Raw genomic sequence first — 20,882 nt, forward strand, 5'->3', positions numbered from 1 at the left:
CAGGGACTTAAAAGAAAATGCCCCCGTAAGATTTTACAAAGTACCAGTAATTTAAATTCAAGGGTATTTGTGGTCAGGAGATCAAGTAGGAAGGATGAAGTCTAATTCCTTCTAAAAAGATGCTACCTTAGATTGATTTGAAAATAAGATTTTTATTAACACCCATTAGAAACAGGGGATCATTTACATCTAACTATCAGGTTTAGGTATATATACCTTGTGGTCTATGAGTTCCACATTTGATCAAAAGTTACTTAACTCTTTAAAAATAAATAAGGTTGGCCGGGCGCTGTGGCTCACGCCTGTAATCCTAGCTCTTGGGAGGCCGAGGCGGGCGGATTGCTCAAGGTCAGGAGTTTAAAACCAGCCTGAGCAAGAGTGAGACCCCGTCTCTACTATAAATAGAAAGAAATCAATTGGCCAACTGATATATATATAAAAAAATTAGCCGGGCATGGTGGCGCATGCCTGTAGTCCCAGCTACCAGGGAGGCTGAGGCAGAAGGATTGCTTGAGCCCAGGAGTTTGAGGTTGCTGTGAGCTAGGCTGACGCCGCGGCACTCACTCTAGCCTGGGCAACAAAGCGAGACTCTGTCTCAAAAAAAAAAAAAATAAAAATAAATAAGGTTGATAAGACTAGATAAAATATTTCTTTTCCAATTTTACTTACCAAAAAACTGGTATGTCAGACCTGCTACATTTTACCTCTGAGATAACATGTACTTCACTGATAAGAATGATCAAGAAAAACTGCCATTAATAAGTTAAGTACCATGAACTGGCTTATTTTGGAAGTGTTATTTTTAATGTTCCATGGCCAAGATTTCAAGTGTTCAAGTTTACAAAACAACAAAATATCATAAATACATAAGAAAATATTTGTCCAGCTGTTCTATTAATCCAGTGAGAACCAAACCTGACTTATCTTTTATTGTTTCATTATTTCACACCATATCAGCCACAAATTCAAGTATAATATTTACACCTCATGCTCTTACAATTTTGCCCCTTTAATCACTACTAGGTTTTTTCCAGTCTTCCCAAGGGCTTTTTAAATGTGTCTGACACCTGCCTGGTGCTTTTGGCTATTACAATTCAAATCAAGTTTTTATAAGTTCTAAAATGTCTGGGGAAGGCAAGTTAACCTAAGTGTTAACTATAGCTAAATGTTATGGAATATGCTCATAAAAACCTAAACTCACATGAGATAGAATTACATACATGTAATATGAGTAAAGGATCTTGAAAATTAATAAAAAGTACAGCATCAGCACATGCAGAAGGCCATTCTGGGAAAGCACTTCAAAGAATTTGAAAATAGGCATTAAGCACCAGGAAAGAAATGCTAAGACCAAGTAAAAAACCTAAAAGGTGAGAGGAGCTGGCAAGGAAGAAAACAGAATTCAAGTTGTCCCTCTGAAAAGGTATAACATAAACCTTCCTCACAATTCAATCATTCATTCATTCAGGAAAAAAATGACATGTTTCTTCAGAACTTATACTGCAGACACCATGCTGGCTACAATTAAGCAAGCTATAAGGTGTCCATGTACAAATGAATTCATACCCATGAAAACTCCTCCCGTTATTAATATAACCAATCATTCTTATCACTCTCATTCTCTTTTACTGACTTCTCTGCAGAATCTCAAACACTGGTTCTCAATTTCCATGTTTTCATCTCTAGAAATGACCATTCTCTTGAGCTACAAAACCACATATGCAATTGCCTTTAGGACATATCCGCGACTCTGTCCCAGAGGCATTTCAACATAACATGTCTAAATCTTCATTCTGAACCTTGTCTCTCACCTACAACCTGCTTCTCCTACTCTCCCCAGAGTTAGAGTATTTCCATTGGCTAGTCATTGAAAATAAATTTTTAAATCTTTGACTTTTCCTTTTCTTTCTCATTTCTCATATATAACCAACGATCAAGAACTACAGACTATAAATGTTACCTGTTTCCTTATATTAGTTTAGTCTCTCCCACTAAATTATGAGTTGATAGACCAAGGCCCCTCTAATGCAAAATTATTTTTGTTTGCCATGTATGGTGTCTGACAGACAGAAGGTGCTTAATATATATCTCTTAAGATGTTCCAATTGTAAAACATTTACAAATATTTTTAAAGCAGTACAGACATAAAATTATATTTATTTCATCTTTAATTAAATTTCACTCAGAAAGGAGTTAAAAGATGGAAAAAATAACTAGTCTCTCTCCATCAGCTAATTTATCTGTGAATAAAAAATTAAACACAATAAAATTTTCTATTAGACTTCTTATAAATCTAAAAGCATTCTTCTTTTTGTAAATATCTCTAAGTCTTCTTAGATTCCAAATGCTAAAGGTTTTGTTACTATAGTTCTTTTTTAGTTAAATGTTATTTAAGGAATATTTTTATACCAAGACATGTTTTTAAAATATCAGCTTTATCAACTGATACAAGCCCAATTTAAAAAAATAATTAACACATACAGCCTTAACATATGATGCCCCAACATTAACATTGTAGCTGTACAAATACTGACAAATTTCAGTAAATGTAATCTAACTTCCAAATAACTTTGTGAAACTGACAATGGAAAATTAACTATTCCATAGGTCCCAAGAATCACAGGTTACTATTAGTTATTCCCTAATAGCCAGCCATTCACACAGTGACAAAACTAAGTAGATATCTTTATTTAATATTGATGATAATAACTACAAATTTAAGCAAATGCACATAATGCAACACTATTTGGAGAAGTCAAGGGAATTTTTTAAGTTAAAACAAAACAAAAACTTAAAGGAAATTAAATTGGAACTCAAAAGGTTTCAGACTCCAGATGAGCCCAAATGCCAATAAACCCATAGAAGGAGAATATAAAGTTAGGATCTACAAAGGCATAAAACTGGACATAGTTCCTGGTGAGACCCTAAATTAGAAGTTGTACCCAAAGTGAAAGAAAAAAGAAATAACCAAAATACTAAGAGAAAGAGTTCTTTATAATGTTGGGGTCTGGTTTTGGGGCCAGAACTAACACACACCTTTATAGGCTTCAACTGAGAACTGCAGTGAAAAAGGCAAGCTCAGGGCAGCCCCAAACCCAGGTTCCCAGCCAAATTCCTCTCAGGGCTTTTCTCAGTAACTTTCCACCATCATCATGGACAAGAGAATAATGAACAGGAGAGAAGTTCTCTCCTCCAAAGCCCTCACCCATGGAATCCACAGTCTTATCTGTGATTCTTCTCTTTCTCTGTACTCCACTCATCCTGTTCACTATAGTACAGAACTCACAGTTGACCTTTTTAACTTAAATTATTTCACTTAACGCCTTATAATATGCCCAAATTTGTGATACTGACCTCAAAACTTGTCATTAATGGATTTTATTTTTCAGTAAGTTTAAGATTTACAGAAGAACCAAGCACATAGTACAAAAAGCTCCTATTACTACCCATACAACCCACACCTGCACAGTTTCCCCTATTCTTAACGTCTTATTAGCATGGTACCTTTGTTACTATTAATGAACCAAGACTGAAGTCCACAGATATTCAGATTTCCTTTGTATTTACCTAATGTCTTTCTTTTTTAATTTTAGGATCCCATCCAGGATATTATCACATAACATTTAGTTATCATGTCTCCTTGGCTCCTCTTGCTTGTGACAGTTTCTTGGACTTTCTTTGTTTTTGATAACCTTGACAGTTTTGAGGAATACTGTCAAATATCTTAGAGAATATCTTTTAATTTCAGTTTGCCTAACATTTTTCTCATGATTAGACAGAGCTTATGAGTATTCATAAAGACTCCAGAAGTAAAGTGGCATTCTTGTCACATTATCTAAAGATATATACAGTCATCCCTCAGTATCCACAGCGGACTGGTTCCAGGACCACTACAGATAGCAAAATCCACATATACTCAAGTCCTATAATGGGCCTTTGTGATCCCAAGGATATGAAAAGTCGGCCCTCTCTATACATGGGTTTTGATATCCTAAAAACACTGTATTTTCGATCCTGATTTTGTTAATGGATGGAGAACCCACCACCAGAGTGGACCGAATGTATTTGTTCAAAAAATCTGTGGTAAGTGGACCCATGCAGTTCAAACCTATGCTGTGTAAGGGTCAACTGCACTACCAACATGTCTCATCACCAAAGATGTTAACCTTGTTCATCTGGCTAAGGTACTGCTTGTCAGGTTTCTCCATTGTGAAGTAGTTCATCCCTTCCCCTCTTTCCATATTAATCTCTGTGGAAGAAAGTCATTATGTCCACCCACATTTAAGGAGTGGGGAGTTATATCCTTCCAAACCTTTTTACAAAACTTTTAAAATATAATCTTCTCCAAAGCCTACAATGTACAAATGTTATACTACTGTTACAGATTTAAAAAACTGAGACTTAAGGAACCTATTTAAGGTTACAAAGCTAAAAAGTGCTAAGTTTAGGAAGCAAACGAAAGCTATCTGAATCCTAGCTTAGTATTCTTTTCATTATGACATACTGAATTGCAAGGGCACAAATTATATACTAACAGGTAAATTTCAAGCTCTATCTTATTCAACCACCGATAGTTTCCCAGGCACTTCTATTTCATCCAACAGTTTCCTGTTTCTTTGGTCATTATTGCCCTTTCTTATTAACTCACTCCACTTTTACTCCTAGACCAAAGCCATACTATTTTTCTCAGTTTTCTTTGTCCTTGAGAAACAAAATTATTTCAAACTGGTTCTCAGAAACATCTTTCCACATCTCTGAACCTGTCCTATAGAAACTGCCTGAACTAGCTTCTGCAGTAATTTGGTATAATTAATGAAAAAGGCACTAGACATTAGTTTTATTTTTAAAGGGGGGGGGAGTGGAACTCAGCCTCTGGAGTTAGGAAGTTCTAAGACAAAATTTCAATTCCATCACCACCACTTCAACCCTGGAAAAGTCATTCAACCTTCTTAAATGTGATTTTCATTATCTGTAATCTTAGAAACTAATCTGAAAACATTTTGTATATATAAAAGGTACCTATACAGTTTTCTATGCAATATCTCTAATATGGAAGCTCTATGGTTTACAGAATAGTCTACATAATTTAAAAACAGAAGCTTAAACATGAACTTAGAATTTTTCAAGTTCAGATTATATTGTACTTTTGATTAGAGAATATTGAGAGATCTGGTTAAATGAAGAATGGTAATTATAGATGCTTCTGACTAATGATGGGGTTATGTCTTGATAAACCCATCATTTTTGACTAAGTCAAAAAAACATTTAATACACCTAACCTACCCTACTTTATAGTTTATCTTAGCCTATCTTAAGCATGCTCCCAATACTTACACTAGCCTACAGTTAGGCAAAATCATCTGGCAACACAGTATACTGTAGAGTATTGATTCTTTACCCTCATGATTGTGTGGCTGATTGAGAGCTATAGCTCACTGTCACTGCCCAGCATCACAAGACAGTATCATACTGTACATTGCTAGCTCAGTAAAAAATAAAAATTAGAAGTATGGTTTCTACTGAATGTGTATAAATTCTACTGAATGTGTATCACTTTCACAACCACCATAAAGTCAAAAAATTATAAGTCAAACCATCTTAAGTTGGGGACCATCTGAGCTTTCAATGGTGCGCTGCTTTGAATAAACCACAGGCTTTCTTGAAAATGAGATATATTTTATACAATTCCTCTGTGAGACAAATAATCAGAAGAAAATTTCCCAAAAAGTCAAGGATATTATCAGCTCATCACATTCCTGTACTCACCGATACAATTAATAAAGGACTTGCTGAAAATCCCTGTCAGAGGGCTAACCACCTTTCTTCCTGAATCAGTTACAGTTCTTCATAAAGTAAGCAGCCCAGCTTTCGAAAGACAATTAATCTATTGTAGCACTCCAGACAAAAGCAAGAGAGAAGCGGAGAGAAAATTTCAACTGGAAAATATTTTGATGCAATTGACACAGATGACAACCTAAACTTACTCAACATGTCAAGTGTTGCAATCTGCACAAAAGCACATACATGTGCTAGTCCACACAAGCCAAAGGGAAATTTCAACTCTGAGTATAGTATATATCTTTTAATCTTTGTTTAGAAAAGATGCATAGGGGAAGCTAAAGGATTCTTTCCTAAACTTAGAGAAACAAATGTTTAAAATCTCCTATCAAAATATCTTGCAGATTTAAGGTAACTATCATTGTGAAAAGATTTTTAACATATCTAAAATACTTGTGTTTCCCAACTGGCTAGAAAATTACAGTGTATGCCTACTTTTTTCTGATCACCTGCAAAATATATGTAAGAGCTGTTATTTCAAAAGTTCAAAATAAATTATAACACTTAAATCCCTTAGAAAAAAAACATGTATGTTGAAACCAAAAGGCAACTTTTTATGTCTAGCAAGTTAAAACTAAAAAGACTATTTAGGAATATGAATTCCTAGCTTCTTTGACTTCATTTTCTCATATATAAGCTGGATGATATAACTACTTTAAATCTCCTCACAACCATTAATCAAACCAAAATGAAAAGACCGACACAAATCCTGGTAGAAGGCAAATAATTTTTTCATGTCCCCAACTTTTTATTTTGAAAAATTTTAAACATATAAGAAAGTTAAAAGAATAGTACAGGTTGAGTGTCCCTAATCTGAAAACCAGAAATTTGAAATGCTCCAAAATCGAAACTTTTGGAGTACCAACATGACACTCAAAGGAAATGCTCACTGGAGCATTTTGGCTTTCAAATTTTCAGATTAGAGATGCTCAACCAGGAAGTATAATGCAAATACTTCAAAATCTGAAAAACCCCAGATCTGAAACACTTCTGGTCCTAAGAGTTTAGGATAAAGGATACTCAACCTAAAAAATGAACACTCATTGTTCATTAAGTATATCCTCCACTCAGATTCAAAAAGTAAAAACTGTCAAATGACAGTACTATAGTGAATTAAAATTCACATTAAATAAAAATTAGTAACTTAAATATACAAAAATCTCTAAGTGTTATAAACTCAAGTAAGATAACTTCTTAACATCACTTATCTTTTCTGTGTATGACCTAAAAGAATTAAAAACTTAATGAAAAAGGTCAAATAAATTAACACTTGGCTGGTTATTTTACATGAACAGTGTCTAAGTTAAAGCTCTCAAAGAACCATTTATCATTTTCTCATAATGAAGAAAAACTAAAAGTAAAATTGTCTAAAATTATGAAAGGTTTTATATTAAAAAAGCATAATAAGTAAATTTCCAAGTAATCTTAGTACAGAAACCAGTCCAGGTAGCCTCTGTTACTGTTACCTTGGATCACAAAAAGAGTAAGATACTAGTTTCTAAGAAAATAAGTGTGCACTTCCTTGAGATTCAAGTCTAAATAACTGTGAGCTAGGTCCTCAACAAATAAGTTTTAGATTTCCAGTAGATAGAAAAAATTCTACAATTCTGAATATACAATTGTAGACTACATCTGGCAAGAAGAGTCAAATGGAGAATACAATAAAAATAATAGGATATGACAGTAAACATGATAAGAGGACAAGGACCAAAGAGAAATCAAGATGTCTTTGGAAATTTCAAAAGCACTTTTACTCCAACATTTAAAACTGCAATCTTTAAAATTGTAGTTGTGATTTGCCAGAATTGATTATGGTCCCCTGCCCATATTTTTACTCACCAATATCTCCCAGAAGAAAATATAATCAAAAATATACTGAAGACATTGATTCTTAAAGAACAGCTTAAACACATCTAAATATCATTCCATATAAATTTTAAATAAAGATGAAAGTTGATAAACTCCTCTCAAAAAAGTTTTATACTTTCAAACGACCAATGATTTCAATGTTCTAAGACAGAAAATGCATTTTGTTGTGCTAAAAATTCCCTGGTATCATCAAGTACCAGGAAGATTATCATATGCCTTTTTGAAATTAATTGATATTTAGGTTAGGTAGGTATTTTTGTGATATAGTCCACAGAAATGGATTTAAAGTTCTACAAATGTATATTTAGTAATTGGATATATCATAATATCACATAAAAATTAATAACAAAATTAACATCTGGTCCTAAAGGAAATGTAAAAACTTATATATCAAGTAAGATTATTCATCCCAAGTAACAGAAAGTAGAGCAATGAACAAATAAAACGTGTATATATATATATAGTTCAGAATAAAAACAATGCACATATGTTTTCTGACTGGTAAAGTATTTTTAAAGAATCTAGTTTTGTCATAAAAAGTGTCTTATCTATTTGAAAATTCTAAGTATATAAATATTGAATTCACAACCATGCTTATAATTAAGTCTTGGTTAAGCAAAAGTCTTTAATGCAATTAAAAGACACAGAAACAAAAGAAAACTGCTTTCTGTTACACATGGGTATAAGAAATATTGAGAAGAAACTAAACAAGGCAGTCTTCTCATTGTCCACCATGATTTATTGATTACATGCACTAATTTATTTCTTATCTCTCTTCTCCCTATATTACATTGCTATCAACCTCAAATAAATAAATAAAAACCAGCTACTTCTTATGATGCCTTTGTATGTTCTCCTACAGGTGGGGGTGGAGGGAGGCCAGGAGAAAGAGTAACCATGAAAAAATTAAACACCTTACCTTTATAGCTAGAAAATTCAGTCCACTCTCATTGGCCAAAGCCTTTGCTATCATTGTTTTAGAACATCCAGGTGGCCCATACAGAAGAACTCCTTTAGGTGGCTGAATACCCATTCGGACAAAAGACTCTGGATGTTTCAAGGGCCACTCAACAGCCTGTTTCAATTTCAGTTTGATATTTTCTAGTCCTCCTATGTCTGACCAGGATACCTAAAAAACAAAACATTTTCTAAATATGGTTTTGCCAGAACAAACAGAGAACTTAAAAAGAAAGAAAAAACAATCAACAAAACTGTGAAGGGAAGAAAACCATTGATGAATTACAAAGATTCTTTTAAAAAAACTCCAAAAAATACCAAGAAATTAGGAGTACATAAAATGAAATGTAAACTGCATATTGCAAAAACACTTAAAATCAAAATATTTCTGCTTATAAGTCTTATATATTAATAAATGTTTAAATGATTGAACATATCATTAAGTCTATCCTTCTTAGAAGTTCTTAAAATTCAGGTTTCATCTGTCTGACAATAGTTAGTCAGTGACCCAAGGTCTCATCTACATATCTACTTTATTTTTTTTGGAGCAAAATTATTTCCACACATATTTTTTTTAGATCCTTATGGAATATATTATCTTTATATCTTTGGCATACATAAAGTATCCTCAAAATTTTGTTTCTTTTTCTCAATACCCCCAAAACAAGATAGTTCTTTATACATACCTCTTAAGTATGAACTGTTTATCAGATAATGTACACAGGAAACAGAAAAGAATGAGACATGAATCCACACTTTAAGAAACTTACAAACTAATAACAACCAGTAAAAGACATATAAATGGAAGGATACTAACTACAATAACAAAGAAAAAGAAAAAGGCTTTGGGAGTTCCTGGGAAGAAAAGATTACTTCCAGCTGGAAGGCAAATCTGAAAGCCAATTTTTGAAGGATGGATGAAATTCGGAAACGTTACAACAGGGGAACAGTCAGGTGGAGGCACAAAATGACAAAAGGATGAGAAGGAAAGAAGTATAAAGAGGATGACAGAAAAGATTTGAAAGAGAGAAACAAAGAAAAGTTGAAGCCATGCATCCCAGGGCCCTGAAGACAAGATATAGGAATGAGATGAAGGAGTTCAAGATAACACTTTGTAAATAATAAGTCTTTGAAGGTTTTTAATCTAGAAAGTGATATGGTCTGATCTGTGTTTCTGGAAGACTTCTCTGACAAGATTCATTAGAGAGGAGACAGAAAGCAGGGAGACCAATTAAGAAAACATTAAATACTGATATTAAATATTTAAACTAAATATTAAGATATTTAAAAATTAAATAAATAAATAGCAAGCAAGCAAGCTTGAACTAGGGTAACCATGTGCACATAATGAAGACATACCAGAAAGATACTGCAGAGCTATGGTTGAAGGTTCTAAGAACAGAATAAAAAAGAGGGAAACTTAAAGCTAAAGATTTCATGATGGACAGAATGAGGGAATATGGACCACACAAGAATACCGTTAGGAGGGAAAATAAATATGATAGATTTTTTTTGGATACACAGAGTTGGAACTTATGATATTCAAAATATCAAAAGTGAACACTTAAACCTATAATCCTAGCACTTTGGGAGGCCAAAAGTTTGAGACCAGCCCCTGAGCTACCCATGGCAAGACCTTGTCTCTCCAAAAAATATAAAAATTAGCCAGGTATGGTGGCTCAAGCCTGTTGTCCCAGCCACTTGGAAGATGAGGCAGGAAGATCTCTTCATCCCAGGAGCTGGAGGTTGCAATAAGCTCTGATGATACCACTGTATTCTAGCCTAGGTAACAGAGCAAGACAGTGTCTCAAAAAAAAAAAAAAAAAAAAAAAAAGTGAGCACTTGGAATATACGCAGAACAAATAGAACATGGAGCTCTGGAAAGATGACAGAATTGTAATTTTATATTTCAAGATAACCTCATACAACCAAGAGAAGAGAGGTGCAGATCAAAGACAGAGCATTAGGCATGCCTACATTTAAGATGTAGAAGAGGGGCCGGGCGCGGTGGCTCACGCTTGTAATCCTAGCACTCTGGGAGGCCGAGGCGGGCGGATTGCTCAAGGTCAGGAGTTCAAAACCAGCCTGAGCGAGACCCCGTCTCTACTATAAAAATAGAAAGAAATTAATTGGCCAACTAATATATATATATAAAAAATTAGCCGGGCATGGTGGCTCATGCCTGTAGTCCCAGCAACTCGGGAGGCTGAGGCAGTAGGATTGCTTAAGCCCAGGAGTTTGAGGTTGCTGTGAGCTAGGCTGACGCCACGGCACTCACTCTAGCCTAGGCAAGAAAGCGAGACTCTGTCTCAAAAAAAAAAAAAAAAAAAAAAAAAAAAAAAAAAAAGATGTAGAAGAGGAAGAAGCAGGAAGAAATGCCAGATAACAGATAATTTACAAATCCAAAGGAGAAGAGAGGGTTTTGCTTGTTAATATGAGGAAAAGATTACTTTTTTCATATGAACTTACGTGGTTTAGTGGGGGGATTTTGTTGTTTTTGTTTTCTGTTCACAGATCCAGAAGAATGTTATATTATCAACCATAATCCTGAGATCAGATTTATTTAATTTTTCTAAGTTGCTTTCTTGAGATTTTAAGAAGTAAGATTACTGGATTATAGAGACGACTCATACCTTAAAATAATCAAATCTATTTATGACAAACCCATGGCCAATATCATATTGAATGAGGAAAAATTGAAACCATTCCCACTTAGAACAGGAACTATACAAACTTGCCCACTATCTCCACTTCTACTCAACATAATGCTCAAAGTCCCTGCTACAGCAATTAGACAAGACAGGGGTATTAAGGGCATCCAAATGGGGGCAGATGAGATCAAACTCTCACTCTTTGCCAATGATATGATATTATATCTAGAAAACTCCAAGGATTCATCTAAGAGACTCCTAGAATTGATAAATGAATTCAGTAAAGTCTCACGTTACAAAATCAATACACACCAATCAGAGACATTCATATACACCAGTAACAGTTAAGCCGAAACTCAAATCAAAAACACAATACCTTTTACAATAGCCTCAAAGAAAATTAAATATCTATGAATATATTTAACAATAGATGTGAGAGACATATACAGGGATAACTACGAAACACTAAGAAAAGAAACTGTAGATTATGTAAACAGATGGAGAAATCTACCTTGCTCATGGATTGGTAGAATCAATATCGTTAAAATGTCCATACTACCTAAAGTGATTGACAGAATTAATGCAATCCCTATCAAAGTACCATCGTCATTCTTTACAGATCTGGAGAAAATAATGATACACTTTGTATGGACCAGAGAAGACCTCGTATAGCCAAAGCAATCTTAAGTAAAAAGAACAAACTGGGAGGTATCAGTCTACCAGACTTCAAACTGTACTACAAGGCTATAATAACTAAAACATCATGGTACTGGCACAAGAACAGAGACAAACCATCCACATCCAGTAATCTAATCTTTGACAAAGCAGACAAAAATACACATTGGGGAAATGAATCTCTTTTCAATAAATGGTGCTGGGAAAACTTGACAGCTACACGCAGAAGAATGAAACTGGATCCGGACTTCTCACCTCTCACAAAAATCAATTCAAGATGGAAAACAGACTTAAACCTAAGGCATGAAACCTTAAGAATTCTAGAAGATGTTGGGAAGATGCTTTCAGACATCGGCCTAGGCGAAGAATTTTTGTAGAAGACCCCAAAGCAATCACTGCAGCAATAAAAACAAATAAATGGGATCTAATCAAATTGAAAGGCTTTTGCACAGCCAAGGAAACTATCATTAGAGCAAATAGCCTACAGAATGGGAGAAACTATTTGCTCTCTACACATCCAATAAAGGTCCGATAACAAGAATCTATCTAGAACTTAAAAAAAAAAAATCAACATAAAAAAAATCAAACAACCCCATCAATAAATGGGCAAAGGAAACAAACAGAAACTTTTCAAAAGAAGACAGAATAATGGCCAGCAAACATATAAAAGAATGTTCAACATCTCTAATCATTAGAGAAATGCAAATCAAAACCACAATGAGATATCAACCCAAGTGAGATTGGCCTCTATCAAAAAATCCCCAAACAATAAATGCTGGCAAGGATGTGGAGAGATAGGAACACTCCTTCACTGCTGGTGACTGTAAATTACTGCAACCTCTGTAGAAAAGAATTTGGAGATACCTCAAAGAACTAAAAACAGAAATACCATTTGATCCAGCAATAGCACTATTAGGAATCTACCCAAAAGAGCAAAAGATATTCTATAAAAAAAGACATCTGTACCCGAATGTTTATGGCAGCACAATTCACTATTGCAAGCATGTGGAAACAACCCAAGTGCCCATCAATTCATAAGTGCATTATTAAAATTTGATATATGTATACAATGGAATAATACTCAATTATAAGAAACGACAGTGATCTACCACCTCTTATATTTTCCTGGATTGAGCTTGAGCCCATTATCCGAAGTGAGGTATCACATGATTGGAAGAATAGGCTCCATTTGTACTAGCCATCAAATTGGTACTAACACTATGGTGCTCACATGGTAGTAATATTCTCCAGGGATTAGGGGGTTGGGGGGAATAAACTCACAACTAAAGAACACGGTGAGCATTGTAGAGGGGAAGGGCATGCTTCTAACCCTTGCTTGGGTGAGGCAAAGACAAAAAAATGTAACCAAAATGTTTGTGCCCTCATAATACCCTGAAATTTAAAAAAAAAAAAAATTACTGATTAAAAGGCATGACTATTTACAGGTATCTTGTATAATGCCAGTTTGCTAACCCAACCATTTTCTCTATTTTAATGACACCAGCAATAAGTTTATAAGTTTCCCTTCAGCATCATCAGCCTAGGGTTTTATTTTGCCTTTCTTTTTTCTGATTTCTAATCTTACCAATTGATAAAATTAAAAATTAAACTCAAGACCAATATACGTGAGCTTAAGGGCCTCCTAATATCCAGCTATCACTGGCAGAATCAAATGTACTATTTACCAGAAGGTATAACTGGGCCTCCTTTAGGCAGAAGTGTAACAGAACTGCCATATCTTGATGGGTAGCTCCTGCTTGTACTCTCTGGTACCTTTAATCTTTTCTTTTTCTTTAATTTATAAATTTCATTTTGAAAAATTTGAGACATATACTCAATATAATGTCTATATACTCTGTCAAAATTTACCAATTTTAAATGTTTGCTACATTTGCTTTAGTATGTGCTTGTGTTCTTTCTACAACACACATATAGACAAATACTATATGCACACACATACTTTATCAATCTTTGAATTTTCTGTTGAACCTTTTAAAAGTAAGCTGCAGATATCATGTTCATTCTCTCTAAATACTTTAACATATCTCTCATAAAAATAAACATTCTAGTAAAGTTTTAAAGAGGTTAGTCTCAAACTAAATATAGAAAATTGGGAACAAATAGTTAGCAGATGTGTCAATAAGGTTACTGAATAAATGGTTTAATCAGATCAGTTTACATGTTATGCCTTTAGCAAGAGAATATACATATATACACAAAAACAACACACATACACTCATACATATATAATGCATACAATGTGTGAATGCTAAATATGACAAATAAAAGCAGTGTTAACAATAACTATCAAAAATGTCTAATCATCAGGGAAATATAAATCAAAACTGCAATGAGATATCACTTATCTCCAGTAAGAATGGCTTTTATCAAAAAGTCCCCAAACAATAAATGTTGGCGTGGATGCGGAGAGATAGGAACACTCCTACCCTGTTGGTGGGACTGTAAACTAGTTCAACCTCTGTGGAAAGCAATATGGAGATACCTTAAAGCGATAACAAGTAGATCTACCATTTGATCCAGCAATTCCACTACTGGGCATCTACCCAAATGATCAAATGACAAAAAAGACACCAGAACTTGAATGTTTATAGCAGCACAATTCACAAAGTTGTGGAAACAACCCAAGTGCCCATCAATACATGAGTGGATTAATAAAATGTGGTATATATATACCACGGAGTACTATTTAGCTTTAAGAAACAACAGTGATATAGCACCTCTTGTATTTTCCTGGACAGAGCTGGAACCCATTCTACTAAATGAAGTATCTCAAGAATGGAAAAACAAGCACCACATGTACTCACCAGCAAATTGGTATTAATGGATCAATACCTAAGTGGACATATAGAAATAACATTTATCGGGTGTTGGGCGGTTGGGAGGGGGGAGAAGGGGATGGGTATATACAAACATAATGAGTGAGAGGTGCAACGTTTGGGGGATGGTCACCCTTGAAGCTCTGACTCGAGGGGGTAGGGTGGGCATGGCCAATATACATAACCTTAACATTTGTACCCCCATAATATGCTGAAATAAAAAAAAAATGTCAAGTCAGAGAATTCCTCAAACTTATAAGAACTAAAATGATAATGTCATTGTTATACTGCATGACAGCCATTCACTTGTTACTATGCAATTATTATACAGTTAGAACATACTTTCTGTAAACATTCTCTGTGAAGAGATGATTCCATACCTTAGAGCAGTGGTCCCTAACCTTTTTGGCACCAGAGACCGGTTTCATGAAAGATAATTTTTCCATGGACCAGAGGTATGTGGATGGGATGGTTTCAAACACATTACATTTATTGTGCACTTTATTTCTATTATTATTGCATTGTAATATATAACAAAATAATTATAAAACTCACCATAATGTAGAATCTAATGCCGCCACTGATCTGACAGGAGGTGGAGCTCAGGTTATAAATACATGAAGCTTCGCTGGCTCTCCTGCCACTCACCTCCAGTTGTGCGGCCTGGTTCCTAACAGACTATGGACTGGTACCAGTCCACAGCCCGGGGGTTAGGGACCACAGCTTTACAGCATGGAAGTTACACATTAGATATTGTACCCGTGCAGCAGAATATTTACTTATACTAATTTATATAAGTACACCTATACAGATAAAATTTTCTTAAAGATTAGTACAAAACTTCATCTTTCCTAATCAATGATTCTTCTATATTCAATTATATGCCCATAAATGGGTAGGGAAGATTTTTTTCTTAAGTCTGTACAAAACTAAACAAACCTGGCAGTACAACCTGATAATCTCCAATGTGATAAAATTTGGTACTCAATACATTTCAGGGTATTTGGTTTTTAATCAGTCTTTTAAAAAGTCTTTAAAAGGAAATTAAAATCAGATATTGAACCTTCTTATGGACAAGTTCCAAAGGGGAAAAAAAAAATTAATGAACTAGGATGCATGTATTTACCTAACTGAAAAAGAAAAAACTTAAAAACCTAGACAAAAAGTATAAAGCATCAACTCTCAGGACACTGGACATAAGGCAACAAAGGACAATGACAATGACCCTTAAAAGAAGGGAAACCAACGAGGTTAGTCCTATGATTGCAACTTATTTATTACCTGGAGAAAGTTCGCAGGTTGTAGCAACAGAAACCTAAGCAAAACCTACCGACTCCCTGAGTTGAAAAGACAAAGCTAGGAGTATGGAAAGCCAAAGAGACTAGAGTATGCAGTATGCCTCTTTTATATTAGAAATAAAAGAGGCACACTGGGAGAAAACCACTGAAATATGCAGAGGATCCCCATCAAATGTTCAGTTATCAGTACATACACGCAGAAATACATACATACATACACACACACACACACACACATCAAGAGAAAAACACCTAAAAGGAATAGAAGAAATAGTGTCCAAAGCTCACAAAGGACCAGGAATAATGGCTACTCTCAATAGGCAGAGTGAAAACTCATAATTCATAGGCTATCTGGTAGAGTGTTTAAAAAGGTCCTATTTCAGTAATGAGGAAAAATTAACCCTAGACAAAACACTGTCCTGGTCCCATAATTTAAAGGCAAGACCCAAAAGGATCAAATTGTTTCCAAGTAACTTACCCATATCCCAGAAAAAAGCTGAAGGATATTTTAATAAATATTAAAATTTTTATGAATATAAAAAATATCCACCTCCCAACAAGGTAAAATTCACAACGTCTACAATTCAATAAAAAATTATGAAACATGAAAAGTTCTATCCCAGTCCCCAAAGCCATGATTTCCTTTAATAAAAAACAAAACAAAACAAAAAAAAACAGAGGTAGGAAAAAGAAGGGGGGGGGGGGGACAAAATAATCTTATACCTGAAAAAAAATATCAGGTCTGCAAAAACAAAACAAAACAGAAAAATATAACCCATAAGTAGAAAAATCAATAAATTGATGCCAATCCAAAAATTACACAGATGATAAAATTAGTAAACAAAGATATTGACACAGTTATTATAAATGTATTACATATGTTCAAATAAAGGACACACTGAAAATACTAAGTAGAAAGTATAAAATAAAAAAATAAAATTCAAACTTCTAGAGAAGAAAACTATAATGTTTATAATTTAAAAAAAAAAAGGCACTGAATGGGACTAACAGCAGATAAGCCATTTCAAAAAGAACCAAAGGCCAATGAATGGCTAGGCACAGCCATAGGGACCTAAAATTCAACAAAAGCAGAGGGAAAATAAAAGAAAAAGAAATGAATGCAGCATCAATTTTAGGACAACCTCAAGTGGACAAATGTCTGTATTCTGAGTCTTGACTGAGAGAGGAAGAAGAAAACAGACTAAATATCTGAAGAACTAATGACCAAAACTTTTTTCAACTTTAATTAGCACTATAAGCTTATATATACAAGAAGATTAATAAACCCAAAGCATAAGAAACATGAAGAAAACTACCAAGACACATGATGATCAAACTGCTTAAAACCACTAATAAAAATAAAATCTTAAAAACAATCATAGGCCGGGCGCGGTGGCTCACGCCTGTAATCCTAGCACTTTGGGAGGCCGAGGCGGGCGGATTGCTCGAGGTCAGGAGTTCGAAACCAGCCTGAGCGAGACCCTGTCTCTACCAAAAATAGAAATAAATTAATTGACCAACTAAAAATATATATACAAAAAATTAGCCGGGTATGGTGGCGCATGCCTGTAGTCCCAGCTACTCGGGAGGCTGAGGCAGTAGGATCGCTGAGCCCCGGAGATTGAGGTTGCTGTGAGCTAGGCTGACGCCACGGCACTCACTCTAGCCTGGGCAACAAAGTGAGACTCTGTCTCAAAAAAAAAAAAAAAAAGAAAAAAAAAAAAAAAAAAACAATCATAGGGGTAAAAAAGAATATATTACATGTGTGAAATAAAAAAAATGAAGACAGCGGATTTCTTTAAAAAAAAAAAAAAAAAGGCGGCCAGGCGCGGTGGCTCATGCCTGTAATCCTAGCACTCTGGGAGGCCGAGGAGGGTGGATTGCTTGAGGTCAGGAGTTCCAAACCAGCCTGAGCAAGAGCGAGACCCCGTCTCTACTATAAAAAGAAAGAAATTGGCCAACTAATATATATAGAAAAAATTAGCCGGGCATGGTGGCTCATGCCTGTAGTCCCAGCTACTCAGGAGGATGAGGCAGCAGGATTGCTTGAGTCCAGGAGTTTGAGGTTGCTGCGAGCTAGGCTGACACCAGGATACTCACTCTAGCCTGGGCAACAAAGTGAGACTCTGTCTCAAAAAAAAAGAAAGGGAAAGGGAAAGGGAAAGGGAAAGGGAAAGGGAAAGGGAAAGGGAAAGGGAAAGGGAAAGGGAAAGGGAAAGGGAAAGGGAAAGGGAAAGGGAAAGGGAAAGGGAAAGGGAAAGGGAAAGGGAAAGGGAAAGGGAAAGGGAAAGGGAAAGGGAAAGGGAAAGGGAAAGGGAAAGGGAAAGGGAAAGGGAAAGGGAAAGGGAAAGGGAAAGGGAAAGGGAAAGGGAAAGGGAAAGGGAAAGGGAAAGGGAAAGGGAAAGGGAAAGGGAAAGAAAAGAAAAGAAAAGAAAAGAAAAGAAAAGAAAAGAAAAGAAAAGAAAAGAAAAGAACAGCAAAACAGAAGAAAATGGAGCAAAATCATTAAAGAACATGAGGGGTAGAATGTCAACCTAGAACTCTTTATCCAGTGAAAATATCTTTCTAAAACAAAAACAACATATATTTTTTTCAGACATAAAAAACTGAATGTATTCATGATCAAGACACCTGTATTTCAGGAAATGTTAAAATAAGTCCTTCATGAAGAAGGAAAATGATACCATATGGAAACTTCAATCTACATGAAAGACTACAGAGAAGTGGAAATGATGATGATGTTGAGTAAATATAGAGTCTGTTTTTTTTTTTTAATATTTAAATCTCTTTGGAAGAACTACCTTGCTTAGACAAAACTGATGACAATGTACTGTGAAGTTTACAATCTATGTAAAATATAAAAATATTTTGAACTAAATGGAAATGAAAAAATATATATCAAATATGTAGGATGAATCTAAAGCAGTGCTTAATAGAAATTTATAGCTCTGAATTCTTATATTAGAAAAGAAGGTCTAAAATCATTAACTACAGCTCCCACCTTGAGAAACTAGAGGAAGAACAAATAAACCTTAAGTAGATAAAAGAAAGGAAATGATAAATATTATAGCAGAAATAAATGAATCAAAACCAGAAAAACAATAAAACAAAAAGCTGATTCTTTGAAAAGATCAATAAAATTGATAGACCTCTAGCTAGACTGACCAAGCAAGAAAGAGAGAAGACACAAATTACCAATATCAAAAATGAAAGACAGGATACCACACTGATCCCAGAGACATTAAAAAGATTCAGGAATATTATGAACAATTCTATGGCCATAAATTCAACAACTCAGGAGAACAGACCAATTCCTTAAAAGATACAAACCACTAAAACTCACTAAAGAAAAAAATCAGATAACTGGAATAATCTCATATTACCTAAAAAATTAAATTTTACATAAGCTTTCCAAATAATAAAATGCCAGACCCAGATAGTTTCAAAACTATTAAAAAGGAGAAGTTTTTCAGAACAATTAAGGGAGAAATAATACTAATTGTATCCAATTTCTTCCAACAACAGAAAGAATACTTCCCAACTCATTTTATAATGCCGGTATTATCCTAATACCAAAACCAGAAAAAAGAAAACATTACAAGAAAACTATAGGACAATATCCCTCATGAACATATATGTAAAAATCTTCATCAAAATATTAGCAGACAGTATTTAGCAATACATAAAAAGAATACTATTAATATATCACAGCCAAGTAAGAGTTTATTCCAGGAATACAAGACTAATTTAACATTGAAAATCAATTAATGTAACTAACCATATTGACAGAGCAAATAAGAAAAGCCATATGACCATCTCAATAGATGCAGAAAAACATTCAACAGAATTTAACATCCATTCATGATTTTAAAAAAAGAAAAAAGAAAAAAAAAAACTCACTTCTCAGCAAATTAGGAATAGAAAGGAACTTAACCTAATAAAGATTATTAAACAACAACAACAAAAACCCAAACCTAACAACATACTTAACTGTGAAAGGAAGGATCAGGATTTATTGTTGAATACATATGGAGTTTCAGTTTGAGAAGAAAAGGTTCTGGAGATAGATGTGGTGATGGCTGCACAACAATGAACTTAGTAACATCACAGTATACACTTAATGATTAAAATGGCACATTTTATCTTAAACGTGTATTTTACCACAATACAAATAAATAAATAAATAATCTTTTCCCATGTATGGTTCTCATGACTCCAAGCTATAGGTGGAGTTTCTATAATGCTATGGTTACACATAGAAGAACAGGGTTAACCCTAGCTAGGGGCAAAAAAATGAATCAAAGACCTAAATGTAAAATTTTAAAACTCTTAAAAGAAAATACAGAGTAAATCTTCATGACCTTGGATTTAGCAATGGTTTCTCAAATGTGACACTAAAATTACATGCAACAAAAGTATAGATATTGGACTTAAATATTTGTCCTTCAAAGGACACTATCAAGAAAGTGAAAGAGACAACCAACTGAACTGGTGAAAATACTTGCAAATCATATATCTGATAAAGGACTTGTATCTAAAATACATAAAGAACTCTAACAACTCAATTATAAAAAGACAAATTACCCAATAAAAATGGGCAAAGGATCTAACCAGACATTTCTCCAAAGAAGATACACAGAAATGACCAATAAGCAAATGGAAAGATGTTCATCATGATTACCCATTAAGGAAATGAAAGTCAAAACCACAATGAGATGCAACTTCACACACACTAAGATATCTAACCAAAAGATATG

At 34.4% G+C, this 20,882-nt stretch overlaps 1 protein-coding gene across 1 annotated transcript in view; it reads right to left on the bottom strand.

The window, feature by feature from the left end:
* AFG2A (AAA ATPase AFG2A) overlaps positions 1-20,882 on the bottom strand; it is a 312,707-nt gene that overhangs the window by 245,501 nt on the left and 46,324 nt on the right. Inside the window, exon 11 of the mRNA XM_012784173.3 lies at positions 8,627-8,836. Within this exon, the coding sequence (XP_012639627.2) occupies positions 8,627-8,836 (210 nt within the window). The remainder of the gene's footprint in view (positions 1-8,626; positions 8,837-20,882) is intronic.

This window comes from Microcebus murinus, chromosome 15, assembly GCF_040939455.1.
Source record: "Microcebus murinus isolate Inina chromosome 15, M.murinus_Inina_mat1.0, whole genome shotgun sequence".
Lineage (NCBI taxonomy): Eukaryota > Metazoa > Chordata > Mammalia > Primates > Cheirogaleidae > Microcebus > Microcebus murinus.